This window comes from Choloepus didactylus, chromosome 15 (genome assembly GCF_015220235.1).
Source record: "Choloepus didactylus isolate mChoDid1 chromosome 15, mChoDid1.pri, whole genome shotgun sequence".
In the NCBI taxonomy this organism is placed as follows: Eukaryota; Metazoa; Chordata; class Mammalia; order Pilosa; family Megalonychidae; genus Choloepus; species Choloepus didactylus.
This window is the reverse complement of record NC_051321.1, coordinates 65,650,685-65,671,608: the sequence shown is the minus strand read 5'-3', so window position 1 is coordinate 65,671,608 and position 20,924 is coordinate 65,650,685. Positions and strand designations below refer to the sequence as shown.

General features: G+C 41.5%; 2 protein-coding genes across 11 annotated transcripts in view; one reads left to right on the top strand and one right to left on the bottom strand.

Moving 5' to 3' along the window:
• Positions 1–20,924, bottom strand: part of STOX1 (storkhead box 1) — a 92,874-nt gene that overhangs the window by 61,625 nt on the left and 10,325 nt on the right. Inside the window, exons 1-4 of one of the 10 annotated variants that reach the window (XM_037804222.1) lie at positions 4,287–4,492; positions 2,827–3,115; positions 2,248–2,329; positions 1,858–1,916 (exon numbers count right to left, since the gene is read on the bottom strand). The exons of 1 other annotated variant lie outside the window; for it this stretch is intronic. Coding sequence is in view for 1 of the 9 variants with exons in the window: in XM_037804221.1 (XP_037660149.1) it covers positions 1,858–1,916; positions 4,349–4,467 (178 nt within the window). In the remaining 8 variants the exon portion in view is untranslated. 8 more of the 10 variants (XM_037804226.1, XM_037804224.1, XM_037804227.1 and 5 more) reach the window with 8 other exon arrangements.
• On the top strand, positions 16,671–19,064 carry LOC119510109 (lactoylglutathione lyase). The gene has a single exon (XM_037804231.1). The coding sequence runs from the start codon at positions 16,686–16,688 to the stop codon at positions 17,235–17,237; it is 552 nt and encodes a 183-aa protein (XP_037660159.1). The 5' UTR covers positions 16,671–16,685; the 3' UTR covers positions 17,238–19,064.

Sequence of the window (20,924 nt, the reverse complement as noted above, 5' to 3'; positions counted from 1 at the left end):
GAAAGTTAAAAAAAAAAAAAAAAAAAGAAAAACAAGGAAAAAAAAAGATGTAGTGCCCCCTTGAGGAGCCTGTGGAGAATGCAGGGGTATTCGCCTACCCCACCTCCATGGTTGCTAACATGACCACAGACATAGGGGACTGGTGGTTTGATGGGTTGAGCCCTCTACCACAGGTTTTACCCTTGGGAAGACGGTTGCTGCAAAGGAGAGGCTAGGCCTCCCTATGGTTGTGCCTAAGAGCCTCCTCCCGAATGCCTCTTTGTTGCTCAGATGTGGCCCTGTCTCTCTAGCTAAGCCAACTTGAAAGGTGAAATCACTGCCCTCCCCCCTACGTGGGATCAGACACCCAGGGGAGTGAATCTCCCTGGCAACGTGGAATACGACTCCCGGGGAGGAATGTAGACCTGGCATCGTGGGACGGAGAACATCTTCTTGACCAAAAGGGGGATGTGAAAGGAAATGAAATAAGCTTCAGTGGCAGAGAGATTCCAAAAGGAGCCGAGAGGTCACTCTGGTGGGCACTCTTATGCACACTTTAGACAGCCCTTTTTAGGTTCTAAAGAATTGGGGTAGCTGGTGGTGGATACCTGAAACTGTCAAACTACAACCCAGAACCCATGAATTTCGAAGACAGTTGTATAAAAATGTAGCTTATGAGGGGTGACAATGGGATTGGGAAAGCCATAAGGACCACACTCTACTTTGTCTAGTTTATGGATGGATGAGTAGAAAAATAGGGGAAGGAAACAAACAGACAAAGGTACCCAGTGTTCTTTTTTACTTCAATTGCTCTTTTTCATTATAATTATTATTCTTGTTGTTTTTGTGTGTGTGCTAATGAAGGTGTCAGGGATTGATTTGGGTGATGAATGTACCACCATGTAATGGTACTGTAAACAATCGAAAGTACGATTTGTTTTGTATGACTGCATGGTATGTGAATATATCTCAATAAAATGAAGATTAAAAAAAAAAACAAAACTAATTTTGAACCATTTTAATATATGTATAGACATGGGAACAACTGATTTTAAATCTAGCTGATCAATGACAACTCACTTTGGTGAGCAATAGCCTGCCACAGTGAATTGAGCCAACTGGCAATGGACAAATTTCAGCAAACATACCTCTAAGGCTGATGTCAACCCACTTCCAGCTCTGTACCCAAAACAAAGCACACTTCTTATGCTATCATTAAGCCAGTCCTGAACCTATAACCAAGATGGCCCAAAAGTCCTATAGAAAATCAAGTTTGCTTTGCTCAGTGAGTATATGTGACAAGCCACAGCTCTCAGATTTAGGTTTTGGATTTCAGATTTTATTGGTTGTCTCAGCTTTAATATAGCTAAAAATCCAGAGAGAATACTCAGGAAAAATAGTAGGTGAAAATTATAATGGGCCAAGAAGAACACCTGGGGCTAAGCTAGGCATCTAGGCATCAGGAAGAAGACAATACCATGAAGTAGACAAAAATCAACTTGAATCAGCTGAGTTATGTGGTGATTCTTTGTCCAGTAAAGAATGCAGGTGGAAACCACAGGCAACATTCATTTCAGGCTTGTTAAGTGAGGTTGTCCATTATATGCCTTTCATAAAGATTATAAAAGAAATTTTTTCAGATGTCAGGGACAGGGAGGCTTTGTGCCCCATAAAGAATTCTGGTTATTCTTATGGTCAAAGCAAGGCATTTTCCTTTTGTGTAAAGTATCAGGGATAAATCTGAGCTTCAAGGACCTTATCTACACACAATTAACAAGCTATCTTTTCCCTACTATAGATCTATCTTATATATTCCCTGATTTTTATCATTTTAGACAATGGAAAACAATGTGATAGATGAATAAACAAACAACTCACCTGAGATTTGTTCATATTCTGTTGCTCTTGGAAAAGTGGAGAGAAGGGTGAATGCACAGCTATAGGAGAAGAAAACAGAAGGTGGTGATGAGAGATCTGGCCTGCTGTGCAGTTTGAGATTTGGCTACCTAAAAATCTCTGCCCACCAACTGGTTAAAAACGTGCCCCTTTAGGAAAAAGTCCTTTAGCTCTTAAGAAGAGTCAGCAAAAACAACATGAAGAAGCATTCACATATACGACTCGGAAAGGATCTTACAGAGTTGGGCTGTGCAATTTTTCATTGGATTTACTTCCTAATGATTTATTATTAATTTCATTTTTTCTCTTAGAACCAACCCAAGACTGATTTAACAAATGACATTACATCAGAAGACAAACTGTCCCCATTACCAATGTTGTGGGGAAAATACTCAGGATATTCTGTTTGCTTAAGTTCCCATTGACTTGCTTTCCTTACAGTTGAGAGATCACTCTGCAGAAAGAGAAGAGGGTGTTTAAGGAAAGGTTCATTTAAAAAATTGTTCTGAACCTGTCACAGACTTATCTATTATAAAGTGGATAGCTGTTTTCTATTACTGGCTCGGCCACTAGCAAACTGAGTGACTGCATAGTTCACTGGTTCACTCACTCATGGTTTTCCAGCTTCCAAATGAAGGAGACCCAGGTGACCCTACAGATCCTTTCTGCATTACCATTCTTGATTCTTTAAGGTCGGGGAAGACAGGGCAGCAGAATACCTCTACAGGGCACATGTTACAATGCACACTGTATGACAGCAGCTCAGAAATAGAAAAACCGAGTGGAGAATGAAGGCAGGGCATGTTTATTGAAGGCTGGAGAAAAAATTCCTTTTGCTCAGCCTCGTGGTCTCTTCCTGCAGGCTATGGCCTGGAGAAAGCTGCAATGAATTACTATTTCCTATGCAACTTGCACCTTGTCTCCCCCCACCCCCCTTCCGTACCAGCTCACCTATCTTTTCTGAAACATGGTTCAGACCTTTCATCATCGTGGTGATGCCTTCTGGATGAGGTGACATTACCAAAGCCTTGCTCATTCTGAGCAGGAGGATGAATTATGTATTTCAGACTGTGCAAATTCAGAATCTACTCTTTTCTAGCAGTTTCCTGCCTCTCCTCTGAAGCTGTGCTGAGAAGTTTCAGGTCAGATTGGTGATGACCAGGGTGGGATTCTTGTTCTTGGGACCCCTTCCTTCTCACTTCACAAGGACTGCTTTGTTCCAAGGGAGCTTGAACCTGGGCTTAAAGGACATCATTTTACTTGGTAGCTCCATTCAATGTCCCACATCTCACAGAAATTACTTGTATAAAGTCAAACTAAGGCCACCGAGTTTGCTGAAGACAGAGCAGTGCCAAAGTCCAGGCAGAGCAAACATGCCATCTGACCCAATGGTTCCAAAGAGATGCCAAGAAATTCCAGAACACACTGCCGCAAGGAGAGATTCAGTCCACACAGCAGAATTACTTCCCTGGGCCCTGAGACAGGTACTGTGAGGAACACAAACCCAGGTTCTAAGCAAAGCCAACGCCCAAGGCATTTCTCTTCAACTCTGGGAGCATGAGATGCCTTGATACTGAACAAAAGTGGTGCTATGCCCCAGGCACAGCCAATGTATGACCCCAGCGTTTCAAACAGACAGAGTTTAATGCTATGCATGAAGTAGAACCGAAGACCTATGGGTCCAAAAATCTGTCTCCCCGAGTCTAAGAAGTTCAGCATTTCTAAGGATTCAAGCAAGGGGAGAGGAGTTGCTACCATTACAATATCAAGTATAAACAGGGCTGAGACGAGGACAGAAAAACCATTACAACAGGTAGTACAAACAAGGGTGAGACTAGTTGAGTATCAGTAATTTCAGGTATTAACTTCTGCCTGTTCTACAGTATAGAAAGAAAAACATCGACATAATAATTTGGCAGACACAATCATTTGTTAATTCTTCATTTCTTGGTCACAGTCTTGTTTGTCAAAATGGAAAACAGTTCCATAAAGGTCGTTACGACCAGCAAATGAAGTAGCCAACGAAAATCCGTTATCTTCCAAATATCAGCTATTATCTACTGCTAAGCTTTAAGCCAAATTTCTTATCTCGTAAAAAACTAAATTCTCAGAATGCCACGTGGCAGATGTTATTAACACCCTCGATTTACAGACGAGGAAACCAAGCCTCATCTGGGTAGTGATCGGGCCATCTGACCCAAGCGCGCCCTCCCCCCGCAGCCCGGCCCTTCCCGCTGGCTCCGGGCCTGCGCCACGCGGGACCCGCGCCCTCGCGTTTCCACGCTCGACCAATGCCCTTCCCGGGACAGACACGACCCGGTCCCGCCGCGCCGCGGGTCCCGGGCAAGGCCGCTCCCTCCCTCCCTCAGGCGCCTTAGGGGCCCGCTGCGAAGTCCAGGGGTCCCCCTCACCCGCTAGGCTCCGGCTGCGCGGGGACCCCCCTTGACTCCCGCTCGAAGCCTCTTGGGCTCACCGGCCGCCCCCACTCGCGTCGGATCTGGTCCCTGAGCGATGCGCAGAGAAGACACTGTGATTTTCTCCATGGGATATGGAAACGGGAGGAAGAAACCTGGGAGAAGGGGTCTTGCACATGCGCAGAGTGACCTGCGGACGACCAGTTTCCGGAACGCTGAGCGGCGCAAGCCGATAAAAGGCAGGACTACATTTCCCATAAGCCCTGGCGCCCCTTCCGGTGTCGTTGAAGGTGCTGCCCGGGTTCCCCGTCCGATTGACTGGGGTACATTCTCTCCGGACAGCAGGAGGTTGGTGCGGTGCAACGCAGAGTTGTTAACTGCATCTGTTTAAAAGAATAAGCTGTTAAGGACAGTTTAGAGACCATCAAAGAAATGTGAATTGCACAGGCTGTAAGGCGGTTTATTTTATCAGCTGTCATAATCATAATGTAGTTATTTAGGAAATTGGGCCCTTAAATTTACAGCTGCACACCTAAATATTTAAGAGTGGAGTTCAGATTAAAATACTTAACGAGGGGAAAAAATAAGTATGTGCAGATGACAAATGTTAATAAGCGTGCTGGGTATATGGGATTTAAATTCTTTCATTTATGTTTAGAATGTTCATTAAAAAAAAAAAACTATGTGCTTTTCAGACAGAAGGCTGCTAAGGGAAGGCAGAAAGATGCATGTCAATTGCATTTATGAGTATAAGTGAGAAATTGAATTAAAATACAAGACAGTCCAGCAATTCAGTAAAACCAATGCCCATGACCAGAAGGGTTTCTTTGAGAAATGAAGAAAAGAGAAAAGGTGAGCAAGTTATCTAAATAATTAATACACGTAATTCTTGTTCTATTGGAAAATAAACAGGAATCAACAGAAGGAAACAAATGTCACATATTTCACTTCCCAGGAGGACCAGGTGTAAAATGGTTATGCAAACCCTTCTGATACTTTCACCTAAATGATGGAATATTTAGAACTCTTTTATCACTAAAGCCTACATCCTGAATATTTTCCTTGGACAGCATTATTTTATAACAATTTATTAGTAATAATATAATAAAACAAAATAAAATTTCATTTAAAAATATTAAAAAAAAGAAATTAGGATTGTAGTTACCAAGAAATTGGGATCTAACTGTATGAAGAACACAAAACATGAAGATGAAGAAATACTATTCTATGTAATTAGACCTCCAATTTTTGTATGTGGATGTTTTCAGCCTCTGTCAACAAGGCAACTGATAAAGACCAACAAAATTGAGGGCCTTGCTTGCCAAGCACAGTTTTTGGGACCAGGTGGGTGGATTTACAACCCAGCAGTCAAAAACAAAAAGAAAACAAAATAAAGATTGCTGTCTCTTGCAAAATTATGGACTCGATGTTTCTGATGCAGAAACTACCACTATATGCCTATATGCAGATATGTGATTTGCTGACAGCAAATCTGTCTTCAAGTGAATGAAGCCACATGTGGGGGAGATGGGGTATTGGCCCCACATGCCCCTGACAGATTGAATATATTGAACCTTTGATCCCCTCTTAGAGCTATCAGTGATGCCTCACCAGTGTTGACATTTTTGCAGGTTACAGTTTTGCTGTTCCAGTCCAATTAGCCAACTCTGGCGCCACCGTGATGGCCTTTGAAACAAAACCATTTCACGCCCTATTTAATGAACATTGCACACCTCCAAGTGTTGCTAAATGTATTGTAAAAATTGATGTTTTAAATATGCAGAACGCTTCTTGTAATTGTAAGGGATTGTTCCCAATTGGGAAATGTCCCATTTAGCACAGAAATAGTGGGACAAGTGCACAGCCAGGTAATATCAGCAAAGGATAGGGGGAAGATCACTGTCATGAGGAGTCTGGCCCCATTTTTTTGATGTTTGACTGCAGACAGTTCTTAGGCCCTATTCCTTCCTTCTTCTCCTTGTTCTCCACATCTGGAAAAGCTGACAAGAAAGACTGGATGCTCACTCCTTTTGTACCAGTAGGAAATTAAAATCATGCAAATCCCTACCTGCATGCAGAAACTCTCACCCCAGATCCACTCCCTAACCACAATAAAAACCAGGCCATTCTCCTTTCCTTGCTTTCTTAAGCCATTTTGGACCTGCTTGAGATGTCTGCCTCCTCTCCCCTCACAGCTCAATTCTAAGAGTAATGAAACTTTTCGTAACCTCTTGGTGTATGTGTGGCATCCTCAGTCTCCACATCCAGTCCAAATCTTGGGTGTCTTTGCAGGTGACTGTAGCAATTACTACTCTAATTAAAGAGCTGGTAAACATGAGTGTTTTAAAAACTATCCAACAGGTTGTACAGACTGCCCTGCCGCTTGGGCCAATTAGTCCTAGTAAGCTTTTTGAGCTATGAATGCCACTGACTGACACTATGCAAACTGGAGCTAATGAGGCATCAGTGGACTCTCCCACCAGTCCCCTCCCCAGATTGGGCCATCCTGGAGGTAGAAGCTGTGCCAGCACTGTGGGCTACCTGGGGGCCTAGGTACACTGAGTTCCCTCAGGATGATGGACCTGGCTGATGAACAGATTAACTAAGTTAAAAGCCAGTGGGTGTACGGAGTCACCATGGCTGGGCAGCCCTTGAGAAATCTGTTAAAAACTTTATATGAAAAAGGAAATTCTATTCAATAGGCAGAGTTGTGGGCTGCAGTGTTGGCCTTGGAAAATGCCCTCAAACATTCACCTTGCTCCCCCCTTTTCACTGACACACAGGCTGCAGCCAACAGGCTGTCAGGTGGTCCAGCAACTAGCATTGGGATCAAGTATCAACTTCTGTGGGGTTGATCATTATGACAGCAAATTGTGCAGGATCTCTGCCCCTGTTTGTCACCTGTGTGGACTCCCATGGAAAAGGACCCTCTGACAATGAACATCAGTGAGACCAGCAAGCTGACTGAGTAAAGACGACAGCCACCTGGGTACCATCACAAAGTGCATGGCGATCCATCTATTATCCTGGACTGGGCTGAAATTAAGGCAGCAGGATTCCAGCCCATGAGGGTAAGGAAACCTGGCAAATATAGCAATTGCCAGCTACACAGCTGAATGGTAAAGGGATCTCCAGGGTCCCTTTTGGGGCACCAGCCCTGGCAGGCCACAGCACACATTTGATATAGACCCTTCACTTTCCTCTTGAGGTTACTGGTAAGGACTGACTGCAGTCAGCACCTTTTTCAGGTACGGCACAGCAACTTGTGTCTACACCACAGGTGCAGGCCACGCTATTCATGAACTTCTGAGAGGATTATGTCATGCACTTAAGTTCTCCAAACACATCCAAACAATAGTGCCAACTTTATAGCTAAGACTTTCCAGCAGTGAGCAACTGTCTGGGGCATTCCCTGGATATATTACACCCCATATCACCTTCAGACAGCAGGTACCATTAAAAGATAAAATGCAGTATTAAGGGAGAAGCTAAAAAGATATGTAAACCACTAAGTAGAGCATAAACTTAAGACTCTATATTTGGCAATTCTTTGAACAGGTACCTCCTTTGGGTAAAACTGTGAGGTTTAACTAGGAGTTTATGGGTAGGTAGAGAAGAGGTCCAAACTAATTTAAGAGACCCGAAACAAATAAGTAGCCTTTATTATTATTCATTTATTCCCTCTCACCTCAGGAACACAAGGCTGCTGGAACCTATGGGTAGCAAAGCAGAGCTGGAAGACTCTAACCTGGTGCTTCTCTTACCATGTGGTCATGCTTACTGGATCATGAAAATTATGGATATTGAGGATAATGTTCATAAATATGAGAAGGCAACACCTAAGATGTGTCCTAGTGTAGCACACATATGGGGGGGGGGTGACAGAAGAAACCACTTCCTATAAGAAAGAAACCACTGAATGGTTGGAAGGGAAATCTGGTTGGATGATGTGGGTTAGAAATGGTGAAGATGGAGCAAAAAAAAAAAAAAAAAAGAAAGAAAGAAAAGGTGCAGTGGTTGCTACAGGAACTGGTTATACTGGTTTTACTGATCACGTGGTTATGGAAGGTGAATAACCCTGACTGGTGGGGAAGAACCATTTTAGAAACTAGGAGGCCTGGACTGGGGAAAGGGACTGTTAAATTCTCTTGGTTCTCACCTACTGGACACATCTCAGAATACAATGGTAACACTGTCCCAGACTATCAACACTTCCCCCAACCTAAATACTAGATCCTATTCTATTGGGAGACCTTAAACAGGACGGCTGACTTTAGAGGGTGATGGCCACTGACCAAGATGACAAAACAAGATTACTTTTCTGAACAATGATACAGTTCCCACTAACCTTATAAGATTACAGCTGGTACCCTGTGGTCTCCCTATACTGCTTATGGAAAAAAAAGTACTTCCATACACACTTTAACTAGGCTATAGCCACTGCTCTGAAATTAACTGATTGCTAGATGTGTCATCCCCAACATGACTCTGCTGATATAGCTTTGTACACTTCAGAAGATAGAGACCCTCCTACAGATCCTTTCTAGTAATTAATATTCTCTCACATTATAACCTCAACTTGCAAATTTATATGCACAGCAAAAGGTACTGTGGAGGTTGCTGAAGCCCAGGCTAAACATTCTAATATGAATGGTGATGGACGATCACATCACTTTGGACTTTGTGCTGGTCAGTTAAGGCAGGGTATGCATGACTGTCAAAACCTCTTGCTTCAGTTGAATTATTGATCCATGGAAAGTGGATAAGTCTGCTTCTGCCTTAGAGAAAATGCAGTATGGCATTCTATAGTTAATCCCAATGTATCTGCCACATTCTAAACTGGCTTGGCTCCGGATGGGGAGCCTGGTTGCAGTCTATCCACCAAGTATGATTGACCATCCTGCTGGGATTCGTCGCTGGGGTCACGTTCACATGATATTGCCTATGATGAATAGAAAGGATTTGGTTCAAGCCCCTATTGGTACAATAAATGTATCTAATGGGATGGCCTATACTTCAACACAAAAAACCTTAGCTGTTTGCATGAAAGGTTGGAGGGTGGAGCTGTAGGGAATTCACTCTGCCATGACACCCTGTGAGCTGGTGCTCTCCTGAGTCTTGGAGGAATGTCCTGCCGTTCCATCTAGGGCAAGGAAAGATTAGCCTGGCAAGGAGGTGTCACGAGGCAGTTGATTATCCCTATTTTATAGGAGACTTCCACAAGACCATTTCTCATCCATCTCCATTGTTTCAGTTGTGTACAGGACTTCCTACCTTCCATCTCCCCCTACCCCCAGTTTAAGATCTGCTCAGGCTTTTGTGTAAGTCTGACTATTGTTTGGCTGAAGTTTAGGGGTGGCTCTTCCACTGTACAGTGATCCACCACCTGTGGCATCTGCCATCTCCAGTTCAGTGCTGTGGGGAGCTGAAAAAATGCTGATCCTGTTTTTGTTGTCTGTACAAGTAAAAAATTGTGAATCTTCTTGGGCTCATTGTTTCCTTACTTGCCAAGTTCATGGTTGTGAGGCAATCTAAGCACACAGATGCTCTGTTAGCCATCATGCTGCTGCTGGGAGACTGTGGGCTGCCTAACAATTAGGCCTACAATGCAGTCATCTGGATGAACAATAAGCTGAATTCATGGTTCACACATTACATTAATACATTTACATAGACTCAAGGGAAAACACTAAAAGTAAATTACTAAAATTTGAAAGAAACAGAACTTTTTTGGTTTTGTTTTATTGTACAATACACCTTTGAGTAGGGAAGGCATGTCATCAAACATGGAACTCTCAAAAATAATGACTGACACATTTTATTATAGAAAATTAAATACTTTAGTGCTACAAAAACATACACAGGGCTGAAAACTAAAACAACAAAATATGTAAGACAAAGGATTTATTTATTTCCTTAATTATTTAAAACAACTCTTAAAAATCAATCTTTTTAGATCAACACTAACACAATTTTCAAAATGGCAGGGTAAGGAGATCTGTGAAAACTCTCACTCAGGGAAACTTCTATTAAACTGGTCAATATTAACAATCATTGGCCTTATCTGGAAATTTTAAAAAGGGCTTACAACAAATTGAGATTCCTTTATTTAACAAAATCTTCAAAAACTGAATGGTGGAGGGTCGATGGCATTCGAGCTAGCAGCTGCCCCATGCCCCCACCCAGCTCCATGTTGGGGATGAGCTATTCTGGGTGGATTCAGCAGCTGGTGAATCCCAGTGGATCCCATCTCCCCAAGCTCCATGTGCAGAAGGTCTCTTCTGGTCTTCTTGTCTTAATCCATGTTCCTCTGGGTATGAACCCATTTGTGAAGGGACCTGTGAAGATGTCATTACAGTTAATGTGTGGAGTCATTTGTGAATGACATCTTCCAAGACTTTTTTATATGAGGCCAAATTGAACCAAGATGGGCCTTCATTTATATGACTGAAGGCTTACAAAGAGAGATTTTGACACAGCCAGTCAGAATAAGTCAGCAGAAACTGAAAGAGCGAATACAAGAAGAGCGTGATTGCTGTGTGATGGGAGGCAGAGATGCAAGTCAAGGAACCCCAAGGATTGTGACAAGCCAGCACCAAAATGCTATGGACTCTGGGAAGAAAGCATGGCCTGGCCATTGCCTTGATGTTGGATGTCTAGCCTCCCAAATTGTGAATCAAGAAATTCCTGTTTCTTATGCCCACCCATTTGTGGTATTTGTCATGCAAGCCATGCAAACTAAAATTCCCTCCATAGGGAGGATCTGGATGGGGAAGCCAGTGAAGAGCAAGTCCTCCACACCGCCCCCCAATCCTGCTCCATCATGCAGAGAGTCTACCTCAAATACAGACAACAACCTTATCTTCACTGAGCTGGCTACTTTAATTGGAGCAGACTGTGAAGCTATTTATGCCTAAGGGCATCATCAAAAATAATAGAGCAATCAGCTAGCCATCAGTAGAGGGTAACAACTTTGTGTGATACCAATAGAGGCTGACTAGATAGAAGTTTAACAGGGAAATCAGGGAATAAGACAATCAAAGAAGGCCCTGAAAAAAATCACAGTCATCCTTGGTGGGCTGGAAGACTGTTCCCAAATGTCCATCAAATGGGGTACAGATATGCAAAATGTGGTGTATCATATAATACAATATTATTCAGCAACACAAAGGAATGAAGTAGTGATACATGCTATAACATGGATGAGACTTGAAAACATTATGCCAAGTGACAGAAGCTGGCCACAAAGAACCACATATTGTATGATTCCTTTTAAACAAACTGACCAGCATAAGCAAAATAGATACGTGGGTGCCTAGTGCTGGTGGGGTGGGAGCTAGGAGAAAGAATGGGGAGTGACTGCTAATGGATACCATGTAAAACTAATTTAGTAGAGCAAATTCTGTGTAATCATAGTTTTGAGAAACAAAATGCAGTATTAAAGCATAACTAGTTAATAGCAATTGCAACATATGCTGAGAATGCATCCCCTAAGAATGCATTTTCCATTTAAACCTATGGTAGACATAATTTTGATATACATGGGTATGAATTTTGCCAGGTCTTCCTGAACAAGTACTTCAGATAGACTGCTGTGTGTCATGTGGGAGTAGGGAGGGTTTGTTCATTTTTGTTAATTTACAATTACTGTTTTTCCATTTGTGTATAATTTTTTATAGTCTTCTGAAAGTTAAATTTTTTTTCCAAATATCAAGAGTGTGAGCATCTTTCTGTGTAAGGTAGTATACCTTTGTGTTATTTTCAAAAAGGCCACTGGAACTCCACCTCATGGAAAACCACATATAAATTTACCTATACACATTTTTTAGAGTTTAAATTGGTTTTAACCAAAACATGAGAAATTTCTTTGTACATACATCTTTTAAATAATTATTCATATTTTATACATCAACAGATACAGAAGTGGAATTCATAGAATTAGGCCCAGGCTCATTTTAAAGATGGATATAGAACAGTCTCCAGAATGTTTGCACCGTACTGAAAAGAGAAGTGAATGAGAATGAATGTTTTACCAAATCCACATGAGTCGTAGATAATATGATACTTTATAATCTTTTCCTATGTTAGCTGCCAATATGGTATTTTGTGCTTTTTTTTTTTTTTTTTTTTTTTTTGGGGTAGGGTTACGTGTGCATTTCCTTTACTTCACATAGTGTATTTTTTTTTTCTTATATTTATCATTCATTTGCATTTTCTCTTTTATTAATTGTCTACTCAGTGTTTAATAAAACTTTTTTTCTTTAAGCTTTTTATTTTCAATTCATTTCAAACTTACAGCATAGTTGCAAAAATAACACAAAACCCAAACAGAAAACTCCAATATACCCCCTGCCATATACCCAGATCCATGAATTTTAACATTTTGCCACATTTTCCCTCCCTCCATTCCTTCCTTCCTTCCTTCTCTCTATCCATCTACCTATATATTATCTGTTTATACATGTATCTATTTGCCAATTCCTTTCCTGGACATTTCAGAGTAGGTTGTATGTGTGAAAATGGAATGGTTAATAACTACACTAACCACCTTGATTTGCTTGAGCTTCTGCTTTATCCAGGGAACTATGAAGAAGAGAAGGAGGCTGTTCTATTTTCTAGAGTTGCCATTATGCAAAACACTAGAAGTGGATGGGCTTTTATAAAAGGGGTTTATTTGGTTACAAATTCACAGCCCTAAAGCCAGAAAAGTGTCCAACCTAAGGCATCCAGAGAAAGATACCTTGACTCTGAAAAAGGCTGATGGTGTCCGGAACACCTCTGTCAGCTGGGAAGGCACATGGCTAGCATCCGCTTGTCCTTTGCTCCTGGGTTGCATTTCTCTTTAGGCATCTGGGAGCCCTCTCTTAGCTTCTCCAGGGCAAACTTTGCACTTTATCTCTTAGCTTAGCCTTAGACACAGCCTTCTGTCCACATCTCCAAGCATCTCCAAGCATCAGTGTCTGTGTTGGCTCTTGAGCTCTCTTCAGTACTGCAGTGAACTAATCAAAACCCACCCCAAATGGGCAGTGTCCACACCTCTATGGAAATAATTTAATCAGTGGTGTCACCCACAGTTAGGTGAGTCACATCACCATGGAAACGCTAATCAAAAAGTTCCATCCTAATCAAAAGACTAAGAAGTCTTCTCCCACAAGATTGCATTAAAGAACATGGCTTTTCTGGGGGACATAATAAATCCAAACCAGCACAGAGGCCAACTGAGCTAAGCTGACATACCAATGATCCTTTGCATTGGCTATAGAGGCCTGTCCCCTGTAAAGAAGGGAAACTAGTGAACAAGTCAAGGCAGTGATAAAAAGTCTGCTGGCAGTCACCAGATGGCCCAGATTTTGCACAAACATCCTGTTCCAGCAGCTGGATAATTAACCCACTGTTGCCTGCCCCGAGGATACTCTGCCCTGGTTAACCCATACTCTCCCTCACCATCCTTCCCTTAAACAGCCATATAAGCTTCTTCCACAGCCCAGCATTTTTAATCAGAACTCCGGTTTGGTGCTGCTCCACCTGCAGGTTTGCTTTTGCTCAATAAAACCTATATTATTTCCGCAGCAAAGTCCTCTGATGTTTTTCCTTTTGGATACCATCACCTGGCCAAGTTGACATATGAACCTAACCATCACAGTCCACCCCTCGTCAACTTGGCAGTTATACATATCACCTTAAATCATACTTTATCTCCAAGTAAAGAACAATAACAGACATATATTTTGCCTAACAGTACTCCATTGTCCTGCATACAACTGGAAATGCACTAAATCTCTCCAGAATAGGGTGCAAGTCCTTGCATGACAGTAACTCTTAAAATTGATTTCCTTTAAGTTAAATATAGCGAAATGAACAATACAGCTTCTGTCATATGATAAGGGGATAAGATAGAGAAGAAAGCAAAAATATTTGCTTTACAGACAAATACAAACATGCTCATAACAAAACAAGGAGGAAATACTCATGCCATCATAGTCCTCATTTCTGTAACTGGTCACATGGTCACAGTTCATATTTATCATTACCTTCTTCCACTACCCATTCCATGTTCCCTTTACTCTCAGCAAGCACTTCAGCTGACCGTGGTTCTTTGCCTGGTGGGGTGAACCAAACCTTCATTCCTGAAGTTTCTTGGCCATTGGTAGTCCTGCCTGGATTGGGTTGTTGCAGTTTTCCATTGACTTCAATCACAGGGCATGGTAGTATTAAAAGATGCCTTAGGGGATCTCCTGTATGCCAGGAAAACTCTTCTTTTCCTCCCTTGCGTAGTTGCAGTGCTACTTCCCCTTAATAGTCAGGATCAATCACCCCAGCCAGTACAGTAATCCCCTTCCTTGCCTGTTGATTCGGAGGCATAAAAGCCAAAAGTGACCAGGTGGCAGTCTTAACTTCCAGTTCAATGGCATTATTGTTGTGTTTCCTGGTGGAAGCACTCCTCCTTTTGGAACTAACACTTGTAGACTAGCAAAGCTTAAGCTTGTAGGGACAGGAAGCAAAAATTTTCCTAGTGGATCACCAGGAGAGATAGTGAATTGTGCCCCTCCTGTTTCCACCCCTTGATTCCTGGACCTGTGAATCTTGGCTATGGGAGAAATAGCACCATAGAGTGGACGCTGATTCAGAGCATACACAGCCTCCTGGAGAACACTGCCCCAGCCCTGCAAGGTATTGCCACCTAGTTGGCACCGTACTTGACTCTTCAACAGGCCATTCCACTGTTCTATCAACCCAGCTGCCTCTGGATGATGGGGAACATGGTAAAACCAGACAATTCCATGAGCATGTGCCCATTCTCTCACTTAATTTGCTGTGGAATGGGTTCCTTGATCAGAAACAATGCTGTGTGGAATACCATGACAGTGGATAAGGCATTCTTTAGTCCACAGATGGTAGTTTTGGCAGAAGCACTTCGTGCAGGGAAGGCAAACCCATATCTGGGGTATGTGTCTATAGCAGTAAGAACAAATCACTGCCCCTTCCATTATGGAAGTGGTCCAATGAAATCAACCTGCCACCAGGTAACAGGCTGATCAGCTCGGGGAATGATGCCGTATTGGGGATGGAGTGTTGGTTTCTGCTGCTGGCAGATTAAGCAATCAGTAGTGGCTGTGGCCAGGTCAGCCTTGGTGAGTGAAAGTCCATGTTGCTGAGCTCATGCATAACCTCCATCCCTACCACCGTGACCACTTTGTTCATGAGCCCACTGGACAATGACAGGAGTTGCTGGATGTGCCAGTTTGAATGTATTATGTCCCTCCAAATGCCATTATCTTTGATGCAATCTTGTGTGGGCAGACCTATCAGTGTTAATTAGATTGCAATTCTTTGAGTGTTTCCATGGCGATGCACCCCACCCAACTGTGGGTGATGGCTCTGATTGGATAACTTCTATAGAGGTGTTGGCCCGCCCATTGGGTGGGTCTGAATTAAATTACTGGCGCACTATATAAGATCAGACAGAAGGAGCGAGCTTGCTGCAGGCAAGAGGGACACTTTGAAGAAAGCACAGTAGCTGCAGATGACAGATAGTTTGAAGACGGCCGTTGAAAGCAGAGTCTTGCTCTGGAAAAGCTGAGAGAGGACAAATATCCCAAGTGTATAAGAGTGACATTTTTGAGGAACTGCAGCCTAGAGGGGAACATCCTGGGAGAAAACCAGTTTGAAACCAGAACTTTGGAGCAGATGCCAGCCATGTGCCTTCCCAGCTAACAGGTTTTCTGGACACCACTGGCCATCCTCCAGTGAAGGTACCCGATTGCTGATGTGTTACCTTGGACACTTTGCGGCCTTGGAACTATAGCTGTGTAACCAAATAAACCCCCTTTTATAAAAGTCAATCCATCTCTGGTGTTTTGCATTCGGGCAGCATTAGCAAACTAGAACACTGGGGAAAGAGGCTGATGGGTATCCACCAAAGGGGTCATCCCCTTATCCACTTGATTATTAAAATCTTCTGCTGAAGTCACCTTCTGGTGAGCATTCATACAGGACACAAATATCTCCATGTTTTTTGCCCACTCAGAAAGGTCTATCCACATACCTCTTCCCCAGACTTCTTTGTCACCAATTTTCCAATCATATTCCTTCCAAGTCCGTGACCATCCAGCCAAACCATTAGCAACAGCCCATGAATCAGTATACAAATGCACCTCTGGCCAGTTCTCCTTCCAAGCAAAGTGAACAACCAGGTGTACTGCTCAAAGTTCTGCCCACTGCGAGGATTTCACCTCACCACTGTCCTTCAGGGACATCCCAGAAAGGGGCTGCAGTGCTGAAGCTGTCCACTTTTGGGTGGTGCCTGCATATCATGCAGAACCATCTGTAAAACCAGGCCCGAGTGTTGGTAGCTTCTTCGTTCCCGCGTCCTGTTTGAGATACAGCAGTGCGTCTATGGCAGAACCGCAGCCCGCAGCCGGCCTTACCGACGAGGCTGCCCTCAGTTGCTGCTCCGATGCGGACCCCAGCACCAAGGATTTTCTATTGCAGCAGACCATGCTACGAATTAAAGACCCTAAGAAGTCATTAGATTTTTATACAAGAATTCTTGGAATGACGCTACTTCAAAAATTAGATTTTCCCACTATGAAATTTTCACTCTATTTCTTGGCTTATGAGGATAAAAATGACATCCCCAAAGATAAAGATGAAAAAACAGCATGGGTATTCTCCAGAAAAGCTACACTTGAGCTGACACACAATTGGGGTACTGAAGATGATGCAACTCAGAATTACCACAATGGCAATTCAGACCCTCGAGGATTTGGTCACATTGGAATTGCTGTTCCTGATGTACATGGTGCTTGTAAAAGATTTGAAGAACTGGGAATCAAATTTGTAAAGAAACCTGATGATGGTAAAATGAAAGGCCTGGCATTTATTCAAGATCCTGATGGCTACTGGATTGAAATTTTGAATCCTAACACAATGATAACTATTATTTAGTTCTATGAGACTACGTCTTTGTGATTTCAATGAAGACATTGTAGAGGACAAAAAGGAAACAATGTGGTTCAAGGTAGTTATGTAACAAAAGCATTGAGGACTAATGGATCATTGTCCTAGTTCAAATTATTCTTAAGTTCATTTCTTTTTCCTACTTCACCTAACTGTTCAGTAATTCTGGTTTTAAAATAGTGCTTTTATCTTATGCCCTTGAATGTAATTCTTTAACTTTACTTTTGAAGTAATAATTAGAACAGTTCCCTTCAGACACTGCATTGGCCTTCATCTGTCTTCTAAATAAGACATTTTTTAAGCCTTTCTTTGAATCATCATTTTCAAAAAAACATTTAACATGTTTTTGTTGTGGATATCTTCTGGGGTTTCATTCCTCAGAAATAACTTTTCCCAATGAAAAGTAAGGAAAACACTGAACAAAAATGAAACCTCATGTGTACTTCAAACAGTATAAAGAATTGTGTTACAAAAGAAAAGTTCCTCTTGGGAGCAATTGAGAATCATGCTGACAAGGATGCTGATAGAAAAACCAATTTCTGTTCATTTATAAAGTACTTCCAAAGTTCAAGAACTAACTTCATTTTTTTAGGATGGAGAGGAGGAGGAAGGGGATATTGTTTACTGGATACCCAGACACTGGACTTGGCTGTCACATGCTTTATCTCATTTAATCCTTACAACTATCCTATGAAAAAGGCTAAACATATAAAATAACTTTAATAAATTGAAGACAATATAAATAGGCTGAAGTCCTCAAGATCTCATCATCATGTTTAGTATTTAGATTGTGTCTCAAATATTAGTACCTCACAATACCTCCTTTGCTAATTTCCTGTAAAATCCTTGGACAAGTTTGAACATCATCCTCTCAGCTCTCAGGCCTGATTACCACAGTGAGGAGTAAGCAATGGAGGAGGTCTTTAGCACATAACTCCCCTGGGGACAGCCAGGTGACTCCTGCACAGGTGGTACTTAACATTACTCCTGAAGAGTCTCTATCCCAAGGTCTGCATTATGCCATTAACCATTTATTATCAATTATATTCAGTGATAACGTAATAGTTATCAGAAGTCAGCTAAATGATCTTCCCTGCTGTGACTCATATTTGGTTTTAAAAATCAAAGTGATTTTGAAAATCTCTTATGGTCTTAAGAATAAAAACATCTAGTTCATGGTTTAACTACATTTCAATTTTTTGCAAACTTTAATGAAAGATCTTTGGATAGGCCTTGCCAACTGTGCTAGCACTGCTAGAAGCTCTTTACATTTCCTTTTTAGATGGATTGGATTTATGTGACCAGTTCGAACAAATACAGGTACTTATGAAGTTAAATAAAATAAAATTGTAAATAAGTCTATGTTTAATTGCAAACTTCTGTCCAGCACATTCTTTCTAAAAAAGGCTGCTCTCAGGGAGTACTACAAGGATGTGAAAGGGCTTGCATATTCATTCTGAACTGGGAATAATTTTAATTCTGTACTGCCTATAAAAAAGATAATTTCCGTGGATAAAGAAGTATAGAAGAATGGGAAGAGGAAAGTAAATAAGGAATAAAGGATTGTGGTAGATAATGGGCAGAAGGAAGAAAGGCTAATTATGAAAAGGTGAGTTGTAGGAACTGAAGAAAACCAATTTCATGTATTGAGTACTAGAATTATCAAAATGGGGGGGTGTAATTAGATTCATAAATTATCATATAAACCTTATTTCCAGCCTTCTCCCTTGCTTACTCCTTAAGTCCACTTGTATACCTCATGCATTGAAAAAAAAAAAAAAAAAAGAGAGAGAATGTATTGTATTGCCAGGCCTTGCTAGGGATTGGAAACCTTATTTCCAAATTAACTTACCTGACAAGTGGTGATATGAAAGGATGAAATAAAGCACCAAAAATGTTTTCTCATTCTTGTTTTTCATTACTGGACAGCAGTACTGTGTCATTTACTGTTAACATAAAATAAATTGGCAGTCTCCCATGAGTCCTACACAGCTAAGACTGGAACTCTTAATACCAGTTGTTTGAATTAAGAGTTGATGGCTGAGAGAATCACTCATGGCTTCCCTTAATGGCATTCTGACCAGAATTTTACAGAGTGTATATAAATACTCTTCTGTAACACAACTGTTTGTGCAGAGTAAGGATCAGTAAAGATACTTGCTGCTGGCAATAAGAAAAAACTCTATTTGATGTAATAAGCACATAAGTTGACTGGCTCTAGAATAGGTTGATGGAGCGTTCAGTAATAACAAGAACCTCCAGATTCTTTCCATCTTTCTCAGCCTGTAATCCTCAGCATTTTCTTTGGCTAATAATACTATGATTACAGACACCTACCATGATTCCAAGTGTCACGCGTAGATCTGCAATGGCCATTGAAAGAAAACCATTTGTTCCTTGTGTGTGTCTTAAATGAGGGGTAAAAAACTTTTCCCAAAGCTGTCTAGCAGACTTCCCCTCATCTCTCCACCAGAAGTGGATTATTTGCCTGTTTATAATTGCTGGCAAAGGAAATGGGACCGCTCTGACTGAGATGGATCATATTTTCTCAAGTTGCCTGCATGTGGTTAAATACTGGATCAAAATTGAGACTGCTAGAATGGAGGAACAAATAAGGTCTTTGGGGTAGGCATAAACACACTGCAACAGGCAAAATTAAATATCGAGAACCTAGTTGTTTCAGGGTGCCATAAGAAATAAGACATTTCCTGCCCTCAAAGAGTAGAGCCAAGATTGTGATTCTCAACCATATCAGACCTAGCAACCCTTTATAACTCTGTAAAATCATATCCCTCCTCTCAAACTATCTTAAAATGAAATACATATATAAATAACGTATATAAAATGAAATACATATATACGTGATTTCATAAAGGCCCAATGCCTTCATTGTAATGTAAAGGAGAAATGAAAAATATGAAGTAAAGTACTAAGCATTTCAATATGTAAGTGCCCTGGTGCTATTATACTAGAACAGAAAAAATCAGGTGTTTACCCTTAAGAATGGAGGAAGAAAAGAATTGTGAGGAAATGGCATTAGTCCCTCTGCCAAAATAATTACTGAACTGGCAGGAATGTTCTGAATCAACTATTTAATATTTCATTTATTTTAAAGAAATGTGTGAAGTTACCTGGCCTGAACATTTTGGTAAAGGACACAATTGTGGCAGAGAAATTCACAGGTGTCCCAGAGTAGTAGGCAAGTAATATTTAGCCAAGTATAGCATCAGTACTTTGGTAAGGTAATGTTGAGTCAGATTAATCCAATAATCGGGGGGTGGGGAGTGGGGGGTAGAAATTGGCTAAGAGGATTTCTACTTTTATGCATTGATCTGAATCCTGTCAATATAGGCAAAGATTATAAAAGATGTTTTAAATGCCAGTACCTAGGACTGCTGAAACTGCAATGAAATAGGCATTTTCATAGACTTTATCCAAACTGTCTACATATCAATTTTGCAATAAATGTCAAGAATCTTTAAAGACAAAAAAAAAAAACAAAAAACCAGGCCCGAGTTTTCTCTTCCTCAGTCAGCTGATTCTAAGGAACTCCCCAAGATGCCATAGGTGCGGGCTGGGAAAGAGAAGGTAAGGTGGAAGGAGTGGGGGCTGTTTTAGTTTGCTAATGCTGCGGAATGCAAAACACCAGAGATGGATTGGCTTTTATAAAAAGGG

What these genes read in the sequence shown, in the direction of transcription:
- LOC119510109 (XM_037804231.1), top strand. Translation starts at nt 16,686, where the DNA reads ATGGCAGAACCGCAGCCCGCAGCCGGCCTTACCGACGAGGCTGCCCTC.